Here is a 24,498-nt window from a genome sequence, read left to right as displayed (position 1 = left end):
ACTATGTGCTAAGAGTTGGGGTCTGCACAGATGAACAGTCTAGGTCCTTGACCTTGGAGACCTCAGACTTAGAAACAGATCCTTTCATCACCATGTGGTTAAGGGGTCAAGAGTGGCATGGGTCCAGGATGCCTTGGAGCCCTCGGGGAGGGGTCCTTAGTCTAGCCTGAGGATTCTGGGAAGGTCTCCTGGAAGAAATGAGAACTAAACTGAGTCTAAAGGAGCATGTAACATTCAGCCATGTGAGGAAAGGTAGGGAGAGCATTCGGTAAAGGGAAGAGCAGGACTAAGGACATAGGGGGAGGGGGAAAAGCAGCCTGGGGGGCCAAGGCAAGCAAGCAGTCCAGCATCACTAGAAGGCAGCGAGCGAGCAGAGAGAGGTAGGGGTGTGGCAGGGGGCAGGCAGGAGAGACATTCAGGTGGACAGAGGGCAGGAGAGGGAGGGTTCCAGGGTGTTGCCCAGATAGCTGACTTTGGGGGGGTCTGGGAGGAATGGCGCCCTTCCTCAAGTAGGGGACAGAGAATACTGGGGACCAGGAGTGAGGGGGGTAGCCAGCAAACTCCAGTTGAGGGAGAAGGCAGTGCATATGCAAACCTGGGGCCATGCTGTGGGCATGGGAGAGTGAGGAGCCCATAATCCTCCCACCAGGTCAGGAGCAACAGCCTCTCTGGGGAGGGCCCACCTGGGGTGGGGGGCAGGGGCGTCTGCTTGGACCAACATGGATGAGAGCAGGAGCCGTCGGAGAGTATCCGTGGGGGTACCCTTGGAGTAAGAGCTCACCTCTCAGGGCCGCCCTCCTCAGGATCCCCTTGCCCCCCACCCCAGCAGAGGCTCCCCCTTACCAGTTCAGGCTGCTGGGGGTCCCGAATCCTGATTTTCCTCTAGGGAGGGAGCGTACTGGCTTTTCCAAATCCCTGCTCCCCCAAATCTCCACTCATCTGATGCGCAAGAAGCACCTACTCCTGTCTACCCTCAATTCCTCTTTTTTTTTTTTTTGAAGATTTTATTTATTTATTTGAGAGAGAGAGAACGAGATGGGGGAGGGTCAGCAGGAGAAGCAGACTCCCCACTGAGCAGGGAGCCCCATGTGGGACTCGATCCCAGGACTCCAGGATCATGACCTGAGCTGGAGGCAGTCGCTTAACCAACTGTGAGCCACCCAGGCGCCCTACCCTCAGTTCCTCTTGCTGCTCGCTCCTAGGATCAGAGCATGTCCCTAGAGGTCATCTGGTTGACCCGACCCTCCCCCCATCTCTAGATGAAGAACCAGGCTCATGTTCATAGAGCTAGTGAGTGTCAAAGAATCTGTCTCGGAGAAAGGAAGATGTAGACCAAAGTGGTAAATGAAATAACACAGAAAACATTTTTCTCCTTTGTACCCAAATTGGTCCTACTGACCCAGGGGTCCTGGGAACCTACGGTCTCTGTGGGTTGAGAAATACCTCACAGAGGGGCCATGGCCCACAGGGGCATCGGACAGGGCCCAGGCACCAGGGGTTCCTACACAGCGCTGGTGACCGGACGTGGTCCCCTGATCTGCCCGAGGGGGCGCTAATCAGAGGCTGGGCAGGGAGACCTTGACCCAGACTCCAGAATGCTGGGGAGAGAGGTCACCCCTCAGGACTCAGAAGAGGGAGTTTCCCAGCAGTAAAGGGCCAGGTCATTGTTCCAAGAGGTGACTCAGAGCCAAGGTGCCATGAGAGATTAGATAGGGAAGTTCCAGGCTGTCAGCGCATGAAGCCTGACCCTTGGGGCCACACGACCTTTCATTCATTGTTCATCAATTCAAGGAGCATTCAAGGAGCCTTCTTGGAGGGCAGATCTGTGCCAGGCTGTGCCAGGCTGGGTGGTGGGCTTGGTGGGGAATGGGGGTGGTCTCCAGCCTGATAGGGAGATGCAGAAAACCAGGGATGAGAGTAACTGGGGACAAGCCGATCCCCACCCTGGCTCATAGCAGAGTCTCTGGGAAGTTTTTTGTTTTAAAGATTTTTATTTATTTATTTTAGAGAGAGAGCAACTGAGTGGGAAGGGGTGGGGGGAAGGGAGGAGAGAGAGAGAGAGAGAGAGAGAATCTCAAGCAGACTCTGCGCTGAGCATGGAGCCCGACATGGGGCTCCATCTCACAACCTTGAGAACATGACCTGAGCCCAAACCAAGGGTTGGACACTTAACCGACTGAGTCACCCAGGCGCCCCTCTCTGGGAAGTTTTAAAAGTCCACATGCTCCGCTTCCCAAAAGGCAGAAAATAAAGTACCCAGGCCTGGGCCCCACCCAGGCTAATTAAATCAGAGTCCCTGGGGATAGACCTGAGCAGCATCAAAGCACTGGTATTGTTTAAAAACTCCCTAGGTGATTCTGATGAGCAACTGCAGCAGGGAACAGAGCTACAGGTGAAAACAGAATGAGCCATAAAAGATACCATAAAAGAAGCTTGGGGAGGGAGGTTTCTTTCAGCTCAATGGGTGGAGGCTGGTTCACACTGGGAGAGTTCACTCTGTCATCCACTCATCCACCCATCCACCCATCCATCCATCTACCCATCCATCCATCTACCCATCCATTCCATCCATCCACTCACCTATCCATCCATCCATCCATCCATCCACCCATCCATCCATCCATCCATCTACCCATCCATTCCATCCATCCATTAACCCTTCCAACCATCCATCCATCCATTCCATCCATCCATTAACCCATCCAACCATCCATCCATCCATCCATCCACCCATCTACCCATCCATTCCATCCATCCATTCACTCATCCATCCATCCATCCAACCACCCATCCATCCACCCACTCCGCAAAGTGCTCACATGGTGTGAGATGCTGGGCGTTCAGTACTGAGCAAATATGATCCCCGCCCTTGTGGGGACTAGATCTCGAGCACCACCAGAACAGTGACTGAGGGGTGTTTGGGGATAGCTAGGAAGGAACACGAAACTGCTGCATACACTTTTTCTACTGTGGTAAAATACACATAAGATTTACCATTTTAACCACTTTAACGGACACAGTCCAGGGGCGTTCAGGACAGTCACGATGTTGTACACTACAACCATGGCCACTGTCTAGTTCCAGAACTTTTTCATCATCCCAGATGGAGACTCTAGGCCCACTAGTAGGCCCTCCCCTCCCCCCACCCCAGCGCCTGACAGCTGCTGATCTGCTTGCTATGTGTATGGATTTGCCTGTTCTGGATGGTTCATATAAATGGACTCACACAACACATGGCCTTTTGTGTCCAGTTTCTTTCACGAAGCATAATGTATTCAAGGGTCATTCATGTTACAACATGTATTAGCACTTGGTTCCTTTTTGCGGCTGAATAATATTCCATTGTGGAGATATATACCACGTTTTGTTGCTGGACATTTGAGTTGTTTCTACCTTTTGGTTATTGTGAATAGAGCTGCTATGAATTTCAAGTACAAGTTTTCTTTGAACACCTGTTTTTCCTTTGGGGTAAATACCCTTTTTGGCTCTTATTTATTCTTCGCTTTCCTTTTTTTTTAAGCAGTCAACATGGCTCTGATAAAAAATTTTCAAAAAGAAAAAGTGTTTGGGGCTAAAGAAGGGCCTTGAATGGCAGGCTAAAGAATGGGGGCTTTAATCAGGTAATAGGGAGTCAGGGTAGGGGTTTGAGCAAGAGAGTGACAAGATCAGAGCTGGGTGGAAAGACTGGAGGCTGGGCCCTCGGGCCAATCAGGGGCTGGGGAGGAGCGCTAAGCCCTCACCTCCCCAAGTCCCTGAGCCCTGGCCTCTGGAGCTGTTGGGAGCTCTCCAGGCCTGCGCTGGAAGGAGAGCACCTGAAACGCTCCCAGCTCCTCAGTCCTTGCTCCCACAACCCCCTCCCCTAGGCTCATCTGCCATGACCAAACTGAGCGCCCAAGTCAAAGGCTCCCTCAACATCACCACCCCCGGGGTGCAGATATGGAGGATCGAGGTGAGGCCTGCCTGGGTGTTGGGGGCTCTGCAGGCTGGGGTGGGACTGAGGGAAGGAAGGAGCCTGAGATTGCTCTGCCTTCCTGGGGTTCAAGCCCTTGGTGCCTGTCCCCAAGACCACCCTCCTCTCTTCTCAGACCTCCTCCTGCTCCTTTTCCTCCTCCCATCGTCACATCCAGTCTTCTGGTCAGCTTCCTCAGCCCTCCTCCTGCTGGTTCTCTGCCTCTCCCAGCTCTCCCTGGGGTCAAGGGAGGCAAGGCAGCTGGGGGTTCTGGGTGGTCCAAGGCAGCCCCTCTGAGCTCCTTCCTCTCCCTAGGCCATGAAGATGGTGCCTGTTCCTTCCAGCACCTTCGGAAGCTTCTATGAAGGCGACTGCTACATAGTCCTGGCTGTGAGTGGGGGGCGAGCACGGGAGGGTCTGAGCCGACAGCAAAGGCCTCTGCAGTGTCAGAGAGGAAGTTTGAGGCTGGGGGCGGGAAGGAGGGCTGGCCAGGTTTTACCCCTAGCCAGCACGGGCTGGGTGTGCCCAGGGGCCCCGCCTTTGGTAGCTCTGCAGGGTGAGAGGTAGAAGAGGCTCTCCTTGCCCTCGGCTCACTGAGCTCCCACCCGAGGTGAACTTCTTTGAATTTATAGTCGTGGGGACCCTCTGAGCGAGTAGGATGTCACCCTACCTCAGGTCCCCATTTCCGAAATCCATAGTCCCCTTCGTTTCACCTTCTTGGTTTTTGCCACATCCTGTACTATTTAATGCATTTGTATTTGTCCTTATATTGATGCACTTTTCAAATTTAAATCCGTTTATTTAAAAACATAAGTCCACATCATTATCATAATAAGTGGAAGGCGGTGTCCCAGGTCACAAACAGAAAGTAGCTATAAAATATTTACTTTAATCCTTTCCTCTGCACATTGGCCTGCACACCACCGAATCGCCTCACAGACCTGACGGAGCACGCACCTTACCTTGGGAAATGCTGCTCTAGGCAACCAACTTATTTCCAAGACGAGAGGAGCAGGACCCTGAGGGTCTCAGAGAGTCTGTGGCGGGGTGGGGGCTGTACTCTCGGCTCCTGACCACCTGCGCCATGCGCTTCCCCCCTCCCCTTGCCAAGCTCACCTGCGGCCCAGGCCCCCTGTGTGTGCGAAACCATGCAGAGCAGGGAGGCAGCGGGAGGGCGTGGGAGCCCAGGGCCTGGGGCACACCGCGCATCCCCTGTCCTCCCTAGATCCACAAGACCGGCAGCAGTCTGTCCTATGACATCCACTACTGGATCGGCCAGGCCTCGTCCCAGGACGAGCAGGGGGCGGCTGCCATCTACACCACGCAGATGGACGACTTCCTGAATGGCCGGGCCATCCAGCACCGCGAGGTCCAGGGCAACGAGAGCGAGGCCTTCCGAGGCTACTTCAAACAGGGCCTTGTGTACGGAGGGGTGCGCAGCCGGCGGGGAGGGACGGAGCTCGGGCCAGCACGGGGAGCCTCTGGGGGAGACCCACAGTGGGCTTTTGGAGACCTCTATTCTTTCAGCTTCCCTGCCCCCTTTCCTGCTGCTGCCCCGTCCTTGGTCTTTATCCCTCTGAGTGTCTTTAGCTGCCCCAGAGGCTGTTGTGAAAGTCTGCGCACCATGAATTTTTGTAAATCAACCCCTCTTTGAATGTTCTGGAGAGCTCGGTACCGAAGGAGGCCTTCCAGGGCATCACATCAAGTCTTCCCTCTGGCCCGTGGGCGGATGGCTACTCTCCATTCTCTAAAGGAACACTTTCACACTCAACACGCCGATTTCTACCTTTTCTTGAAAAGTCTGAAGTTCTGGCCTCTGGGCTTTTCCCGTGGAAACACATAGTCAAGAGCCAAGTTGCTACTGAGCAGTAGGATAGGCCGGGAGCTCTCCGGTGAGCCACGGTCCCCACCCCTCCCTTTCGTCTTGCTCCTCTTCTTCCCATACTCAGAGCAACGGCCCATCCTTTGGGCATTTGAGCTGGCATCTCTCCTGTCTGCTTGGGCTGCCCTAGCAAAATATTCTAGAATAAGTAGCTTAAGTCACAGAAATTAATGTTCTCACAGTTCTGGAGGTTGGGAAGTCCAAGATCAAGGTGCTAGCTGATTCGGTTGCTGGTGAGAGCCCCCTTCCTGGCTTGCAGACGGCCACCTTCTCGCTGTGTCCTCCCATGGTGAAGCGAGTGAGCAAGCGCTCCGGTGTCTCTTTCTATAAGGGCGCTAACCTCATCACGGAGGGCCCACCCTCAGGACCTCATCTAAACTTTATCAAAATCTACCCCTCCCAAAAGCCCCATCTCCAAATACCACCACACTGGGGTTAAGGCTTCAACATAGGAGTTTGGGAGGGGACACAATTCAGTCCATAGCATCTCCTCTCCCCCTTCCCTGCAGCCTCCTGTCCTCCGAGTTCTGTCCTGTCCTTCCACCAATCCACATCACCATGCGCCCTTCTTTGCGGGCCCTCTCAGCAGGGCAGTGTCTGTGGGGCGGGGAGTGAGGCACCTAGGGTGCAAACTTTAAGGAGGCTGAGGAAGGTCACGCACATGCACGCAGAAGACTGACCTTGCCCTTGCATGATCCTGAGAGCGAGTACCTCAGAGTGGGCAGCTGAGGCACCTCGTGCACCTCAGCCTAGTCCCGGGCCCAGCCCTCAGATGGCCCCAGTGGCAGCCGGGCACCCCGGCTCTGTCACGCCTCCCAGCCCGCTCACTCCCTTGGGTCAGCTCCGTCTCTTCTCAGGATCCAGAAGGGGGGTGTGGCTTCTGGCATGAAGCAGGTGGAGACCAACTCCTACGACGTCCAGCGGCTGCTGCACGTCAAGGGCAAGAGGAACGTGGTGGCCGGAGAGGTGGGCATCGGCCCGGGCCCTGGGGCATGGCCTCCTGTGTCCCCTCCCAGCCTGGGTGGAGGGCAGAGGCCAAGGAGGGGTGAGGGCAGGGAGGAGGCAGGGAAGAGCCGTGGACTGTGGCAAGTATCTGAGTGGAGGTTGCAGCTCCCCTCTGGCGTTCCAGGTGGAGGTGTCTTGGAAGAGTTTCAACCGTGGGGATGTTTTTCTCCTGGACCTTGGGAAGGTTATCATCCAGTGGAACGGGCCGGAGAGCAACCGCATGGAGAGACTCAGGGTAAGCGCTGCCCATGCACCGCCCCTCTCCCCAGTCCCACCTGCCCCTCCCCCACCAGTCACACTCGCCAGACGTCTGCCACCCCCAACCTGCCCCCACGTCCCCAGGCCCCTCTCGGCTGACTGCCCTGGACGGTGTGTTCCAAGGTAGATCTGAGTCTCCGTGTGTATGTGGAGAGGTACGCATGCTGGGGTTTGCATGCGTTCCGGGACTCAGCCACTGAGGTGTGACAAGTCCCTGTTGTGTGGTGGACCCTGTGCCAAGCATCGCGGGTGCCGTGGTGAATGGCCTCCAGCTGGCCATCGAGCGGGGGACACAGACATGAAGGGAGTAGCTGAGGAGTGAGGGGTGGGCGTGTGACACTGGGGGTTCTGGGAAGGCTTCCTGGAGGAGGTGGGGTGGGGCAGGGAAGGCCCTAAGGCAGGGGAGAAGTGGCCGGCGCCGGGCAATGGATGGCGATTACAGGGAGCTGGGAGAAGGGAGAGGGCTCGCTCTCAGGGCGTGTTCGGGGGCCAGGAGGTGGCATGAGAAGGCTGGGGTCTGTTCTCGGTGCCCAGGAGGTCTGAAGGTCGTCCTGACTTCTGAGTGGAGAAGGGGTGTGGAGGGGCTGCAGGGATGCAGGGAGCAGGCGGCCCTCTGCGTGAGGATGGGAGCAGGTGTCCCGGGCCCCGGGGACAGGAAGGGGGGATCCACCGGCCTTATGCGTGTGGCGGATGGGGCCGAGGAGAGAGGGGCGTTGTGCCTGAGCCACCGTGGAGTGGATGGAGTGCCATTTCCCGAAATGGGAAAGACCACGAGCAACAGATTGGGGAAGGTCGGGGGGACCGAGTTCAGTTTGGGTCATCTTAAAACAGGTTATCACGGAAGTTGGGTAAATGAGAGGAGAGCAGAGAACTGCTCTGGGGACAGAAATAGGAAGAAGTCCCGGGACTGGGGCTGGCGACTGAAATGCCAGTCCCCAGAGCAGTGGCCACTGGGCTGAGGAGGGGGAGCCAGGGTGTGAGTGTGTGTGCGTGTGTGCGCACATGAGGAAGTGTGCCATGCACGTGCGTGTGTGTACATACTTGCGGCTGTGTATATGCACGTGTGTGTGTGCGCGCGCGCGTGCACATGCGAGCTCACTTTGGGGCAAAGAGACTGAGTGCTTTGATATCCAGGGCTTGGCTTTTGTCCAAAACTGCAAAGTAAAATCACAAATTTCAATGTCAAAACAGAAGGCCCAGCAAGTGCACCCCAAATACCCGCCTGCCAACGAGAAACCTGCTTTCCCATGGGGTTCACTTGGTGCACTCTCGGGGGTACAGGCAGGACAGGTGCCTTGTCCCCTGGGGCTGCCGGAGGGGGGCCTAGGCTCTCCTGGCATGGCTGGGGGTGGCGGACGCGTACCCATCCCCCCGCCGGCCTTCACGGGTCACCGGGGCCTCCCTGCAGGGCATGACCCTGGCCAAGGAGATCCGAGACCAGGAGCGGGGTGGGCGAACTTACGTGGCGGTGGTGGACGGGGAGAACGAGAAGGAGACCCCGAAGCTGATGGAGATCATGAACCACGTGCTGGGCCCACGGGGGTCACTGAAGGCCGCAGTGCCCGACAACGTGGTGGAGCCGGTGGTCAAGGCCGCCCTCAAGTTGTACCAGTGAGTGTCCAGCTGGGCTCCTTGTGGCCGTGGGGCGCTCCCCCGGGGGGTGGGAGGGTTGGGCTGTGGGACCCCCCCCATCCCTGCTGTGCCTTTGTCCTGCAGCGTGTCTGACTCAGAGGGAAAGCTGGTGGTTAGAGAAGTCGCCACGAGGCCCCTCACCCAGGACCTGCTCAATCACAGCGTGAGAGGGCGTGGAGACCCCCAGCCCCAGCTCCCATCCCGCTGCACCCTGCCCAGTCTCCCCCAAGCGGGAGCAGTGCCGGGGGCTGGAGTGGGTCTGTGCCTGCCGCTCTGCGGCCCGGCACCACCGGCTCAGGCCCCCATGCTGCATCCTTGTCTCCCACCTCTAGGACTGTTACATCCTGGACCAGGGGGGCCTGAAGATCTACGTGTGGAGGGGGAAGGATGCCAACGCCCAGGAGAGGACAGGAGCCATGAACCAGGCACTGGTGTGCAGGGGGGTCCGGGAAGGGAGGGGGAGAGAAACCGACGCAGCAGTGGGAGAGGAGTGGGGTCAGACCCGGTGTAGCGCCAGGCAGAGGCCTTGGAAAGCTCTGGGCCTGACCCAGCTAGGGGTGCTGAGGGTCAGTTCCGTAGCTGTCTTGGGGGATCTCTGCACGCCAGGGGGCCAGTCTCCAGGCCACCTGGGGGCCTCCTCAGGGTGTGAGCTCCCACCTCAAGCTCGGTTCAGAGAAAGGGAGAAATGGAGGCTGGCCTTCCTGCAAGAGGGGATTGGGTCAGCCGGCGGGTTGGGACCAAGTCAGAGTTTGGGGTCATTATTAGGGCTAGAGTCAGTAACCCTAGCTGGCTTGGGGTCAGCGTTAGAATGGGGGTTGGGTTCAAGGTTAGAGATGGCAGCTGGTGATTGGGGTTAAAATTGAGGTAGGGTCAAGTTTGGGGTCTCTTTGTGTTTTGGGGTTGGGGCCAGAGCAGGGTTTAGCTTTGGGGTCAGCACTGGGACTGGGGTTGGGTTCAAGTTTGGGATTGGGACCAGGGGTAGGTTTGTGGTTGGGTCTGGTTGGGGTTCGAGCCAGGCTCTGGCTTGCATTGGGGGCGGGGCTGTGGGGGGCTAGGAGAGGGACACAGACTCAGCCACCCCGTTCTCTTCCTAGAACTTTATCAAAGCGAAGCAGTACCCGTCGAACACACAGGTGGAGGTGCAGAATGACGGGGCTGAGTCAGCTGTCTTTCAGCAGCTCTTCCAGAAGTGGACCCTGCCCAGTCGGACTTCAGGCCTAGGCAAAACCCACACCTTGGGCTCCGTGGGTGAGGGCCGGCCCGAGGCAGGGTGGGGTCAGGAGCCGGAGTGGGGCTAGGAGGGCCCCTGCACCTGTCCTCTCTCCCAGACACGCCTCTTCCATGCGCTCTTTCCCCCTGGCGCTGGGCTCCCCAGGTAGGGGGGGGACACGAGGGAACATGAGTAAACTGAGCTGTCACAAAAAGGAAGCTGAGAAGCACCTGTCTTTCCTTTGGAATGGGGTTGTCTCCCTGGAAACCAGATAGAGTCAGGGTCTCACCAGACAATATTTGCTGAATGCAAGCTCAGTACCAGGCCCCTGGAGGAGGATGAAAGTGTTGTCCCTCTCCTGGCCCCTCTGGGAGGCCCTGGTGAAGCCCGAGTCTTAGGGATGGGAGATGGGGTTTCGCATTATAACTGCCACTCTCCAGCTCTGTGACCTTGGGTAAGCCATCCGATCTCTCTAGCCTCAGCTTCCCCATCTGTAAAATGGATCTAAGAATTGTAGTCATCACTCAGGGCTGTTGTGAGGACCTGGGAGACCTCAGCTTATGACAGCTGGTGTCCTGATCCCCCCGCCCCCCCAGCCAAAGTAGAGCAGGTGAAGTTTGATGCCACATCCATGCACGTGCAGCCTCAGGTGGCCGCCCAGCAGAAGATGGTGGACGACGGGAGCGGCGAGGTGGAGGTATGGTGAGGGTGGGAGGCGGGTGCTGGGTGGGGCGGGGTCGGCGGAACCTGTCCTGGCCCTCATACCAGCTTGGTACTGGCCCCAGGTGTGGTGCATCGAGGACCTGGAGTTGGTGCCGGTGGACTCCAAGTGGCTAGGCCACTTCTACGGGGGGGACTGTTACCTGCTCTTGTACACCTACCTCATCGGCGAGAAGAAGCACTACCTGCTCTACATTTGGCAGGTCAGGCCCCACCCTTCCCTGTCCTGAGCACAGCTAGCTCGGCTCCCACTCCAAGTGGCCATCACCCTTGAGTTGAATACCTCTGGTGATGGGGAGCTCACCCCCCTTTCCATCCTGGGACTGTTTAGGCTATGAGATCCCAGTGGTACAGGGTCCCCCCATTCACAATCCTTGCCCCTTCTCTGAGTTCTTGGAGTCTCCCAATTTCCATGGCTTCCAGAACATCCCCTTCATCTGCTCAAAGCAGCATGGATTTGTGGGTCCAGATGTGAGTGCACAGGGAGATGCTTGGGTGCTGGGGGTAGTGGTATGATAGCCATGGTGTCCCCCGAGTAAGAAGGAGAGGAGGTCTGGGGTTAAGGGCGGAGTAGCAGGTGAGCTAGGGCTGGCGGAGGGCCGGGAAAGGATTAGGTGTGGGGCTGGGATCAAACGGGTCTGGGTCACGTGGGGTTTGGGCTGTGTCCCGGGCGGTATTTGGTGGGGCAGACCGTTGCGTTTGGAGCCAGGTGAGAATCGGGGATGGAGTTGTTGCTGCAGCCGGGGATGGGCTCAGAACTAGGGCCGGCCTCGTCCCCCCAACTTCCATCATGCTTGTCCCCAGGGTAGCCAGGCCAGCCAGGATGAAATAGCAGCCTCTGCCTATCAAGCCGTCATCCTGGACCAGAAGTACAACAACGAACTGGTGCAGATCCGGGTCCCGATGGGCAAGGAGCCACCACACCTCATGGCCATCTTCAAGGGACGAATGGTGATCTACCAGGTGTGGCTGCTGGCCTGAGGCGCCTGGCAGGACCGACGATTGCGGCGGGGTGGGCATCAGGAGATGGGGAAGGGGCGGGGGTGGGCCTGGGGGTGAAGCGCGTGCTTTGTAGGAGAGGACTGTGTGAGGCCCCATCACCCATGTGGAACCAGCAATAGAAACCACCACTCCATAGGAATGAGTACGGAGCGTGGGCAAGTCCCGTTTCTCCCTACACTCCACCCCCCCCCCCCCCCGCCCCGTCCTCTGCATGAGAAAGGTAGTTCTTTTGGCTAGATTTGCCCACCTGATGAGCCTATCCAAACAACATTGGTGCCTTCCAACATAATGGAATAGACATCTCCAGCGCTCGTTTAAGAAATCAGCTGTTTATGGAGCACCCGCGAAGCCTGCCGCCCTCTGCAAGGTGCAGGGGCTGGAGAAGGCGGGTCTTGTTGGGAGAGCAGGGAACTAACAGCCCGAGGCACCGTGTGGTTAAATGCCAGACACGCGGGTTGGGTTCGCTGCCCAGTGTGAACACAGTAATCTGGGGCAGGCAGGGAGTTCGTGCTGGAGGGGGGTTTGGAGGGGCTCTTGACATCAGGGTCAGAGTTGAGGCGCTCAGCAGAGGTAAAATGAGGGCATGCAGGGCAGGGGGCACAGCAAGGACAACAGCCCAGAGGAGGGGATCCACGTAGAGCAGGGAGAAGCCCGGCTGAGCTAAAGGGGAGGGTCTGGAGAGAGCAGAGTGAGTCTGGAAGGGCAGTTTGCGCCTGCATCATGTGGGGCCTGCAAAGGCTGGACTGAGGAGCTGGTTCCAGTCTATGAGCAGTAGGGAGCCATTGAAGATTTCTGAGCAGGGGAGTGTCATGACAAAAGCAATGTTTTGGAAAGGTTAGTCTGGTGATGATGCGGCAGAGGACCTGGGGGCGGGCAGACCCCACCCCAGCCTCTCTTCCACTCTGTTCTCTGTGCCCTTCTTGAGAACCTTCCACTGTCTGTACTAAGTTGCTCCCACCTCTCTCTCTCTGCCTTCTCCACACCTGCTGCAGGGAGGCACCTCCCGGGCCAACAAACTGGAACCAGTGCCCTCCACACGGCTGTTCCAGGTGCAGGGAACCAGCACCAACAACACCAAGGCCGTTGAGGTCCAGCCCCGGGCCAGCTTCCTCAACTCCAATGACGTCTTCATCCTTAAGACCCAGTCCTGCTGCTATCTGTGGTGCGGGAAGGTGCGTGCAGTGGCCTCCCCCTCCCCAAGTGGATCTTAGGGGTCCCCGGGCCTCAGGGGAGCCCCTGGCCAGCAGGTCCCTCTGGCTCATTTCCCAGCTGCCCCTAGCCAGTCTCCCTCCACCCCCACATTCTCTGCCTCTAAGTCTGGTTCAGTATCTCTCGTTCTCTTTGTCTCCGGCCACCCCTGCCTGTCCCAGTGTTGGTCTGTCTTTGTGTCTGGGGCTCTCTCTCACTATCCTTGTACCTGTCGCTGCCTCTCCGTTGATCTCAGCCTCTTGGATGCTTTCTCTTGTCCTGTAAGGAGAGTGCAGGCTCCTGTCCCCTCTGCCGTTCTTTGGAGTGTCAAGGACAGAGGAGGGGTGTGCATGGGTTCCTGATCCAGGCAGGAGGGGCCCTCTTGGACCCAGGAGCTCTGGGCCAGTAAACATGGTGGAAGGGTGGGGGTAGGTGTGGCAGTAGAGATGGTCTCCCCCAACACAGCTGACCCCCCTCTCCCCAGGGCTGTAGCGGGGACGAGCGGGAGATGGCCAAGATGGTTGCGGACACCATCTCTCGGACAGAGAAACAAGTGGTGGTGGAAGGGCAGGAGCCGGCCAGCTTCTGGGTAGCCCTGGGTGGAAAGGCTCCCTATGCCAGCACCAAGAGGTAACTATGGGGTCCCTCTGCCTCCAGCTCACCTTCTATGCTGGGGAGCCTCCCAGCCCCTCCAGCCCATGGCCCAGAGTCTGCAGTGAGCATGGACTGAGGACTCTGTGTACCAGTCCCCAGGGCTACAAGATGAAGAAAGAAGGGGCGGCCCAATGGGCCCTGAGAGCCCCGTGAGCCCAGGGGCATGCCTGGGGCCCGGTGGGGGTTTTCTTGGCAAATGGAGTTCACGGGCTAGGAAGCAACTCAAAGAGAGGGGCAGGGCTTGCCCTTGGGGACGAAGCTGCCAGAACCCTGTCCTTTAGTCCCGACACAGGACCTGGATGTTGAGAAGCCCCAGCTGGAAACACTCTTTCCAGTGTTTTTTCTAAAGCATACCCAGGGACCACTATTCCCCCGTTTAAAGGGAAAGGGCATTCCTGCAGTAGCCGGAGGAGGCCTAGAAGGAAGATATCAGAACTTCCCAACGGGCCTGCAGAAGAGCCTCTGGAATGCTCGTCCTGGAAAGGCAGCGGGGACTTCTGCCTTGGAGCGCTCTCAGACTCTTGGGAGGAGGGGGGCAGTTTTCGTGCGGTCAGAAAAAAGAGCATTTTCCTAGAAGTTGGGCTTTCTGTGTCGGAGTTCTGCGTCCTCCATTTTTCCTTCCCCACACCTTCTTCTTGCTGCCACAATTTTCTCTGCATCCTGCAGACTGCAGGAGGAAACCCTGGCCATCACCCCCCGGCTCTTTGAATGTTCCAACCAGACCGGGCGCTTCCTGGCCACAGAAATCCCTGACTTCAATCAGGATGACTTGGAAGAGGACGATGTGTTCCTGCTCGATGTCTGGGACCAGGTAGGATTGAGGCCTGGGGCCCTCCCTTACCACCAGCTCAAGCCCCAGGGCCAAGAAATAGTGACTTTATGGACAGGTAAGTTGTGACATTTTCTGGGCTCCCTCATTCATTCTTCCTGGGAGTAGTATTGTGAACAACAAGAGCCTAAGGAAGAAGGAGGCGGGTAGAGAGGAACGTTCCGGAAGGGGCTGCAGTGCAGGACGTATTTTCCCAAAGCCCCGTTTCTTTCACATGGCAGAAGCATGTTTCTGAGGGTCTGCGGCTCTGGAGAGGCCGGGAGTCCCACACTGGCAGAGTCTCCAAGTAGAGGACACCTGTCCAACCTCTTCATCTCCCAGATGCAAAGTCGAGACCAGATGGGGCCTGCCCGAGGTCACTTGGCTCCACTGTCGGTCCTCGGAGCCTGGCGGACCCCAGGCAGAGCACGGTGGGCCAGGGAGGACAGGAAGGCCTACCCGAACTCTGGATTCTCCACAGGTCTTCTTCTGGATCGGGCAGCACGCCAAAGAGGAGGAGAAGAAAGCTGCAGCAATCACAGCACAGGAATACCTCAAGACCCACCCCAGCGGCCGTGACCCCGAGACCCCCATCATTGTGGTGAAGCAGGGACACGAGCCCCCCACCTTCACAGGCTGGTTCCTGGCGTGGGATCCCTTCAAGTGGAGTGTGAGTGGCCAGCGCCCCCCTGATCCTTCCAGCCCAGCACGACCTTCTCCAGGAGGCCGCTCACGGCACACTCCAAGGGCAGGGCGGACTTCCAGGCTTTTCTACCCATTGTGATAGACGACCAGTGACAGATTTTTAAAGGGGTTCTAGGGGACCTCGAATAAAAAGTCAGACTGTGTAAGCCCATGAAGCCCCCTGGTGAGGGAGAGGGAAGGAAATCTATCAAAAACCCAGGCTCATGACCGTGCCTTTCTTGGGCATGAGATGTAGCTCAGAGCTGATGGACATTCTTGCTAAGAGCTGTACTGACCATTTGAACTTAAATCAACTAAAGTTAAACAAAACTGAAGATTCAATTTCTCACAAGCCCCAAGCTAACTGCTTCGTAGCCACTCATGGCTAGTGGCTCCCAGGTTGGACAGCGCAGAGAAAGAACATTTCCATCACTGTAGAAACTTCTCCGGGACAGTGTTGGTGCATCCTCAAACCAGATGAAAATGACACACGTCAGTTCTTTAAAGGACAGATGAATGTCTTCCTGGCACCCACTTCTAAGCAAAATGGCTCATACATGTGGTCCTTACCTGAGGGACGGTGAGCTGGACTGCCACAGGACTTTCCTGAACTGGCCCCAGGTAGAAGCAGAGGGCAGGTCCTCAAAATGGAAGCCCGTGCACGTTGTCTGCAGGAAGGAGGAAGGCTAAGGCCTGGTGACTTTAGGTGCACAATGGCCGTCATGACGCGCCATGCTGGGGGCCAGGCCCTGGGCTTATAGAGATGCGGCTCCTCGTGGAGCCAGCATCCCTTTGACTCCCTTCACCTTTCTGCGGCAGGGTCCCCCTCCAGGCTCTGGGAGGGGAGGAGGCCCCTGGCTTCCAAGCCCCCCGTGTTCCCCAGAGCCTCCACAGGGGAGGCAGCTTCTCCAGGCTGCACATGGCTGCCCACACTGCCTCTGAGGGTGGCCTCTATCCCCACGTGGGGCTGAGCAGGGCCTTTCCTGACCATCAGCCCCGTGGGTGTTCATCCTCCCGTCTAGCCTCCTTTTTCAGGGTCCCTCTTCCAACCCCCACCCCTGGGCCTTAGGCCAGCCTTCTTTCAACCTCCCGAAAGGAAAAAATTCTTCCATGTCCTCTGCTGAAAGCCGGGTCTAACTTGTTATTGGCTTTATGTGCAGAACACCAAATCCTATGAGGACCTGAAGGCGGAGCTTGGAAACTCTGGGGACTGGGACCAGATCACTGCGGTGAGTACGGGGCAGGTGGCTGGCTGACGTCGCAGCCCCGAGGGAACTGAGAAAGCTCCAGAAAAGATAGCAGGGTCCTGGGCTTCCCTTTCCACCATGTCCTCCCACCGCTCATGGAAGTGCTTCTCCCTGCTGAACTTCACGGCCTCCTGCTGTTTCTTCTCCTCCATGGCCTAGTCTGAGCATGCGTAAGAATCCAGGTGATGGGAGCCAGAAGCGAGGTGGGGACAGCTGGTTAAAACGCAGATCCCAAAGTCCCCTTCACTCCCCCAAATTCTGGTACGTGGAATCGGGATGAGCCCCGGGAATATGCCTGTTTTAAATGAAGAGCCAGGTGATTTGATGTAGTTAGTCCACGGACTATACTTTGAGACAGAATGATTTGTCTGCTGTGGTCACCCCTGGGGTCCTTTCTCCGAGTGCAAACTGCAGTCCCTCAGTTAGTGAACAGAACCCCGTGCATTGAACCTGTTGGCCCGGGGTTATGGGAATCTGAAAGCAAAACCTTTCCCTCAAGAAGTTCATAGCCTCGCAGGGGAGGCAGGGCCAAGTAGACTCTATAGAAATGTGTCCAGAACACGAGAGCAATTCCACAAGCACGCTGGCTTAATCAGCAGATGAGGCTGGCTCCTCAGCCCCACCCGCAGCCCAAGTGCCCTGTGCCCTCAATAAACCCTTCCTGGTGGACTGATGGTTCAGGCAGGAAAGCATGGATAGATAGGTCAAGGCTAAGGGAATTTACTGATGACAGTTTCATAACAGATAAGAGAAAGAGGATCATAAATGTCCAGGGTGGACCTCGAACATCTGTGGGAAGCCATGGAGAAGTTCATAAGTCATAGAACAAAATAATCATCTTGGACCCATTGGCTTTGGTTGGATACAAACCACCAAGTTTTAGCTCACAGATCCAATCAAGTTTTGTGTTCTTTTTTTTTTTTTTTTAAAGATTTTATTTATTCATTTGAGACACAGAGATACAGAGAGAGAGAGAGCTTGAGCAGGGGGGGGAGACAGAGGGAGAGGGAGAAGCAGGCTCCCTGCTGAGCCAGGAGCCCGACGTGGGGCTCGATCCCAGGACCCTGGAATCATGCATGACCTGAGCCGAAGGCAAATGCTTAACCATCTGAGCCACCCAGGCGCCCCCAGGTGTTGTGTTCTTATGAGGAGTGTGCGTATGGGGGTCACGGAAGGCTTCTCGAAGGAGATAATCTAGAATCAATGTTGACTCCGGAGAGAAGAGCAGCCTGGGAGGTAGCCACAAACCAGCAGAATGAACCAGTGGTTTCCTTCTCTTCCCTAGGAGATCACCAACCCTAAACTGGACATGTTCAATGCAAATAGCAACCTCGTTTCTGGGCCTCTACCCATCTTTCCCCTGGAGCAGTTGGTGAACAAGCCTGTGGAGGAGCTCCCCGAGGGTGTGGACCCCAGCAGGAAGGAGGTAGGTCAGGCTCGAGGATGAAGAAAGCTGGCTGGCCGTCTGCTGGACAACACTGACCCCCAGATTGTGCCCTGCAGGTGATTAGGTGCTGGGGATGCCCTGGTGAGCAAAACACACCTGGTCTCCACCTTCATGTGAGGTGACATCTCAGTGGGGACAGAGGGTTCAAAGGACCCTGATTACACTATGATTTAATTTCAGTGATGGTAAGCGCTACAAGGTGAAGTACAGGTGCCATGAAGGGTCTTCCAAAAAGAAACCTGACTTAGAGAAGATTTCCTTCTAAAAGGTGAACAGGAATTATTCAGTCAAAATGTATTTTTCCTGGAGAAGCGAACAGCATGCGTGAAGCCCAGAGGCAGGGAATGAGCACAGCAGGGATTAATTTTAAAAAGTTTAAAAATCTTAAAAAAAAAAAAAAAAAAAAGATTTTATTTTTAAATAATCTCTGCGCCCGATGTGGGACTCGAACTCACAACCCTGGGATCAAGAGTGGCACACTCCACTGATGGAGCCAGCCAGGTTTTATAAAACCTTTAAAAAAAAAAAAAAGATCACTATAGCTACCCAGTGAAGAAGGGACTGGAAGGTGGCAAAAGCAGTGGCCAGAGGCCGGCTGAGTGGTGGCTGGGGAAGTGGAGGGAAGAAGGGGGTTTAGAGGAATTTTAGGAGGTAAAGTCAATGACACCAGGTAATTACTGGATGAAGGGTGTGATTGGAGGGCAATTGCATCATTTTCGGAGATAAAAAGACCCCGGGTCAGACTGAGCTTAGAGGGGGACAACCGTGAGTATGGGGGTAGCCATGCCGTTTGAGGCACTCAGGGACATCCCGGGTGATGCCTATTTGGTGGGCAGGCTATTCAGAGACCCGCCAGTGCGCGGTGCTTCCGGTGGCTGCACCTGCAGGCCCACGCGGGTCACTCGTGGGGAGAGAGTATGGCAAGAAGAGAGCTTGTTAAAAATACATTTCCAATATTCATTCCACTATAGGCAGATCCAAAATGGATGGCTGATCTAGTGTGATGGGGGTATCGAGAGACAATGTACTCTCGGGATGATAAACCATAAAGACGTCTTGCTAATGAATTAAAGAAGCTACAGAAGAGAGATGCCTGATTTCTCCAACAAGTCTGTTAGGGGTTTGGGCCCGATATATGTTTAAGTGTATGGTTCCCAGAGCATTTGCATCCTGCCCTTCACCTTGGAGACCATGTTCATGCATTCTTTCCCAGATCTACCCATCTGTGTCCTCACTGGAATATTGGGACGATCCCAACATATTTTTTGTAACAGTAATATATGAGTATTATTTGCCCAGCCCCTGGTATGTAAACGTAAGCTGCTGTTACAACTGCCTGAGGAAACTGGAGGGAGGGCACGTGACTCGCCTGATGTGCCTGACGTAGCTACTTAGCAGCGAGTCAGAGCAAGGACGAGGTCTTCGGAGTCCTGCCACTCCCATGGTACCATGTGGCTCCAAGTATTTCTAAAAGGCGGGGCAGCTGGTGTTATTGAACCCGGTGACTGATAGGAGGCTGAATGGATGGTGAATTCGGAATGGGACAAACAGAATCAAGACAACCCTACCATGGTAGACACAGTCTACAGAATCTAAGCTCCTTTTTAAAAAGTCAGTTGTCTGTTGCTGATTTTTTAAAGATTTATTTGAGAGAGAGAGAGCGAGAGAGCACGCACGTGCAAGGGGTGGGGAGAGGCAGAGGGCGAGGGAGAGAGAATCCCGAGAGACTCCTCTCTGAGAGCGAAGCCCAGCGGGGCTTGATCTCCAGACCCCGAGATCGTGACCTGAGCCGAAACCAAGATTCGGACGCTCAACCGACTGCGCCACCCAGGAGCGCCAGTACGTTCTTGTGGGGAAGCTGTAGGTCAGTGTTAAGTGGGGAGAGTAGGAGAGGACTTCAGGCCTCTCTGACTGCTCCAGACTCGGAAGGGGAGCCAGTGACGATGAACAGTGGGGTGGTGGGTCTGGCCGCAGGCAGTAGCAAGAGGATAATCTGAGTGTTTGAGTACCAGTGAGTAAGCCACAGAGAGGCGGATGTGGGTATGGGTGAGGCCAGTCATCAGCTGGCAGGATCACAGAGTCCAAGAGCAGGACTAGCGGAAAGCTACAAGTCCACTGGGATGGGCAGTTCCTGCTTTCTACCCTGGGGGTCAGAGTCCAGAAGCCTCAGCCAAGCCGTGGAGCCAGCCTGGCTGGGGCCAGGGAGGGCACCTGCAGCCACAGCTGTGAGGGACCTGGGGCAGGGGTTTGCTACAAACCAGTTTGGGGTAGGCAGCTCTTCCCCATCCACTGATGCCCAAACCACTCACCTTTCCTCTCTTCTTCCCTGCTTGGGGGAGTGGGCAGGCTCTCGGGGGACTTGAGAATGCCCAGAGGTGGGAGGCAAACCTGAAGACAGGTTAGAGAACTGAGGCGTCAGACCCATCTGAGCTTGAAGTCCACCTACAGATGTTGTCCAAGCTGTTCAATTAGGGCTCTCTGTAGGAGTGGGCTCAAATGCTCTCCTGGGGTTGGCAGAGGGGGCGGGGCTCACATTGAAAAGAAACCCATGGCTCTTACCACCTCGTCCCCTTCTTGGTGCCTGGGGAGCAGAGATGAAGGCTGGGAGATGCCGTTTTCTAGTAGCTTCAGTTTGGGGTTCTCACGTGAATGTGCCTTGAGGGTACCTGGCTTGCCTTAAGCAGTTGCCCTATTACATTGTGTCAGCTGGGAGCAAATGTCGTTTCAGGCAATCCCCTCATCTTATGGAGAAAGATACATACCCCTGGCTTAGTTAGGTGTCTCCCAGTCACGATCTCTAAGCCAAGAGTAAAAAGGCAGAATGGCGCTATCCAACCTTCTAGATCATTCACAGGATGGGAGAAGCCGGTACGGGTCATCCAAATATTTTGTTTCCCAGGGGGTTTTGCAAGTGCCGCAGCTGTACTTGGACGCTAGACTGCTGCTTGCGGGCCTGTCGCGCTGGGGCGGCCAGCCTGCTCACTTGATCCCCAGCAAGGTAGCGCCCGGGAGGGCAAGCGCCTCCCCAGGGTCATGGCTCTCTCGAGCAGAGCTGGGCCTCCTGTCATAACAGCAACTGAGTCTCATATATTCAGACCTGGGCAGATTCCCTTCGGGGGCTCATCTGCTTACTCTGTGGGCCAGATTTACAGAAAGTAGGATCCTCTCGCTTAGGTTCACTGTTTACTGAGTAAAGACAGATGAACAAGATACCTTGTTTCCAGTGCCCTTTCATGTGTAATATTATTTTCATCTCCATAAAAGCATTACGAAGAAGCAAAAATTGGCCTTTAAGATTTTTTTCCCATTTTAGAGAGAGGAAAACTAAGACATTCTCTTAGCAAATTCCCTAGCCAAGCGAAGTCAAATGTCCCGATTCTTATTTCAGAGCTAGGGTGCACTTGTCAGCAGGAGCTCAATCTACTTCATGCTGCTCATGTTCCAAATTCAGGGATCACACTTCTTAGACCTCAACATGCCACCTGGCTCCTCCCCATCTCTTTCCGGGTTCTCCTGACGTTACCTATTTTTGTTCTTCACGTGACTGCTCTGCCACACCTACAGGACTCATCCAAGTCAACCCTGGGCGAGAATGTGACCATTGCCCTCTGGTCTTTCTTCTTCTAGGAGCACCTGTCCATCGAGGATTTCACCAAGGCCTTGGGGATGACACCCACTGCCTTCTCTGCCCTCCCTCGATGGAAGCAACACCACCTCAAGAAAGAAAAAGGCCTGTTTTGAGAAGCAGGAGTGGTTGCGGTTGGAGAGCAGTTCCCTAGCCTGCTTTCAGTTTCCTTGTTTTCATGACTGGTGTATTAGTCCTATACTAATTGAAGTGAAATTTTACCTGTGAGCAACCTATTCTTCCAGAATGGTACCTCCATAAGGACAGTGTGGTCCCAATTTCAGCTCTTAAGAAGGTGGTCACATGGTTTCGAGCGTGGGGTGTTAATGTCACTTTTAACCATCCTGTTCTAGAGCTTTCCCTTCTTAGAAGAGCGAACATTCCACAGAACATTTTAATTCTGAGGAGTCATCCCTAGGTTTTCCTCTCCTGTAAGTCGTTTTTAACCATGGAAAGTGGGCTGAAGCCTTTTGCAGTTTCACATCTTTCCCAGAGTAATGGCTTTTCCTTCTCACATACTTTCCTCACTGACTTAGGTGAGAAGTTAAAGGGCACTCCTTCTTTGCAAGAGTTGAATGGCCTGGGAAAGGGCCCCGTTAGGAAGTTTCACAACACTAACCTGTCCCCAGAGAGAGCAGCATACCCACTGGGTCTAGAACAGAGGTCATTTCACCCCTGTCTGGTAATAATAAGGCAAAGGAAGAGCTTAGCTAAGGCCAATGCCGAGTTTACAAAGTGTTATCCAGAACCTCTGCCAAGCTTCCCGGGCTCCTGCAGTGAAAACGAGAACTCGGTGCTGCCTCCAGCCATTTGTTGGTTTGCCCTTCCATCTCCTTTAAGCTGTAATGGTGCTGCATTGAAGTCCAAGTCAGAAGGGAACAGAAAGTGATTTCACAACCTCAACAAATGGTTAAGTGTCTGTAAGGATAAGTCCTTTCCAGAAATAACAGTCGAACCAATGCAAGGTTAATAAAGGCTTTAATTTCACACACACAAAAAACTCTATGCATAATTTAAAAAGGAAACAAAAACAAGGAAAAACCGTAAAGGATACAGAGGAACAGTTCTGCTAAAACACAGATAAAGTGCCGCTCCATACGAAACAACATAAAGAGTCAGAATCAAGTCACTCTGAACACAAAGAAAGAAAATCACCTCACAAATAATGTGGCCAAAGCTGCCAGCAAATCTGGTAGTGGCTCAATTAGGCAAAGTGTAGGACCCTTCCTTCTGTTTTCCTCTCCACAGCATAAGTAAACCACACTGACAACAGGCCAGAGGAATTGGGATGCAAAGACAAGCTCAGAGAGGGAGGGAAACCTGGGGACGAGAGGTGTGTGGTCTCACTCCCTGCATCCCCTCTGTTCTTGAAACAGGCCAGGTCAGTTGATTGCTCGTTTTGGCATTTGACCTACCGAACTTGGGTCTTGATCCAGAACCTCATCCCCTCCGTGGTTTCACCAGCGAACATGCCTATACTTTGAACCTCTTAATGTACTTTAGAAAAGTCCAATGTTACTAAAATCAACTGCTTATACTGACACTGGCACACTTTTTATTAAAAACTTCAAAACCTCAGACATATAGCACACATGGAAAGAAAAATTTGCTGTGTATAAATATGCTACAACGGAAAAGGCTGCCTGAAGTCTAGTAACCAAAGCATGCCATAAAGGAGCCAGTTGACTGTGGTGACGCACAGCTGAAGAACGTCACAAAACTCTCAAGGTCTACCGAACCGCAGTTTTCCAATAAAATATCTATGTTTTTCAGATGTTATTAAGACCTACCAATAGAGACAAAATTAGAATTTTGAAGTACTGCATTCAAAAGACATCAGATGGCAGAAACCCATTAGTTTTTGTACACACTTAAAGAGAGCATTGCTCAGTGGTAAAGCAAGATGGGGAGAAGGAAAAGGACACGCCTGTTTTTTGGGGACACTCATGGGACTTGCACCTGGTACTGGGTTGTTGGTGTTTCTAAAAATCTCCATACATATATATACAAGATCCAAATGTACTTGGGAGATCTAGCTCTGTTTCCCTGATTTAAAACAAAAGACCGCCTATGGGGGCGCAGGGTAGGGGGTGCCAATTAAAGCAAAGAACCAAAAAAAAAAAAAAAGTGTGGATGACTAAGTGCATCCACTGCACTCATTTCAGAGGACAAAGAAAGAAGAGTAATATTTTTATTTGTTTTAGTATAAACTCTTTTCAGATCACGAATGAGTTTACAAACTACTTTTTTTCTGTATGGTTCCAAACCTCACCCCCATGCTCTCTCTATACTCATAACACTCAACTATACAGACGCTGTCAAAAATCTCTCCAATTTAGATGTTTCCAAATAATTTTCATTATACAACTATATCCGTAGCTGTACACATGTAGAGCTTTGTTTATATAGTAACATAATGGTAACTGCAGTATGGAAAAATAAGTAAATTCATGAATTCACTTGCTGAGGTTTTAATTCTTAAAGTTTCTCTTTTGGAAAAATTCTACACTTGAACAAGAGAAGTAAAGAAATGTATAGTCTACTATTTGCCTCCCAGAGTTAATCAGCTGATTTGTAAGTATCTCTGTATACTTTTAAAAATGTAAACACATTTACATTTGTTACATCTGTTACTGAGCCATTAAGTTAGGCCCGAAATTAAGAGACCATGGCAAGTAAACAAACAGCTTTTGGAATCAAAATGTAAATAGAAGAACAATTCATGGACTTGCTGCTTCTTATTCTATCCTGCTGACACAAAACGCATGAGTGTGCACACACTATAAATACATTCCCCGCAAAACAGAGTCTATCTCATAGGCCTAAATTAGAGTCATGGCTACTAAAGGGGCAGCAGCTATCTGGCTACATGCAACTTCCAATTCTCCATAATACTAGGTGGTAAGAATCAGTAAGTTTGAATTTTAGTTTTCCCTTCCAAAAAATTTCAATTAAGATCAGCTGTCTGCAGAACGAAGTGCTGTCAAGTACCAATTCAACGTCATTTAAAGTAATGTAACCACATTTGGTATTATCAGTAGAAAGGTGACTGTGTAGGCTGCCTGGGACTGAAGCACTCTGTCCCCATCTGACTTGTCCCTTCCTGGCCCCAACACACCAAATGCCCCATCCCCCCCAATTCTGAGCAAACTGATCATACTGTGCAAAAAAAAAAAAAAAAAAATAC

At 53.9% G+C, this 24,498-nt stretch overlaps 1 protein-coding gene across 1 annotated transcript; it reads left to right on the top strand.

The window, feature by feature from the left end:
- The first annotated feature begins 3,847 nt into the window (after positions 1–3,847).
- On the top strand, positions 3,848–24,486 carry VIL1 (villin 1). Its single transcript, XM_032412242.1, has 19 exons — positions 3,848–3,949; positions 4,265–4,339; positions 5,175–5,371; positions 6,689–6,797; positions 6,961–7,071; positions 8,503–8,705; positions 8,811–8,889; positions 9,059–9,157; positions 9,821–9,974; positions 10,533–10,633; positions 10,722–10,859; positions 11,461–11,619; positions 12,651–12,830; positions 13,331–13,476; positions 14,167–14,311; positions 14,790–14,978; positions 16,153–16,221; positions 17,525–17,665; positions 21,314–24,486. The coding sequence occupies exons 1-19, from the start codon at positions 3,875–3,877 to the stop codon at positions 21,425–21,427; spliced, it is 2,484 nt and encodes an 827-aa protein (XP_032268133.1). The 5' UTR covers positions 3,848–3,874; the 3' UTR covers positions 21,428–24,486.
- Positions 24,487–24,498: the final 12 nt, after the last annotated feature.

This window comes from Phoca vitulina, unplaced genomic scaffold, assembly GCF_004348235.1.
Source record: "Phoca vitulina isolate PV1807 unplaced genomic scaffold, GSC_HSeal_1.0 scaffold1, whole genome shotgun sequence".
In the NCBI taxonomy this organism is placed as follows: domain Eukaryota; kingdom Metazoa; phylum Chordata; class Mammalia; order Carnivora; family Phocidae; genus Phoca; species Phoca vitulina.
Note: the sequence above shows the minus strand (reverse complement) of the source record. Positions and strands in the feature narration are given on the sequence as shown.

What these genes read in the sequence shown, in the direction of transcription:
- VIL1 (XM_032412242.1), top strand. Translation starts at nt 3,875, where the DNA reads ATGACCAAACTGAGCGCCCAAGTCAAAGGCTCCCTCAACATCACCACC. An exon ending in ACCGCATGGAGAGACTCAGG is followed by an intron (nt 7,072 to 8,502) that starts GTAAGCGCTGCC and finishes GCCTCCCTGCAG; the next exon opens with GGCATGACCCTGGCCAAGGA. An exon ending in GCCGCCCTCAAGTTGTACCA is followed by an intron (nt 8,706 to 8,810) that starts GTGAGTGTCCAG and finishes TTTGTCCTGCAG; the next exon opens with CGTGTCTGACTCAGAGGGAA.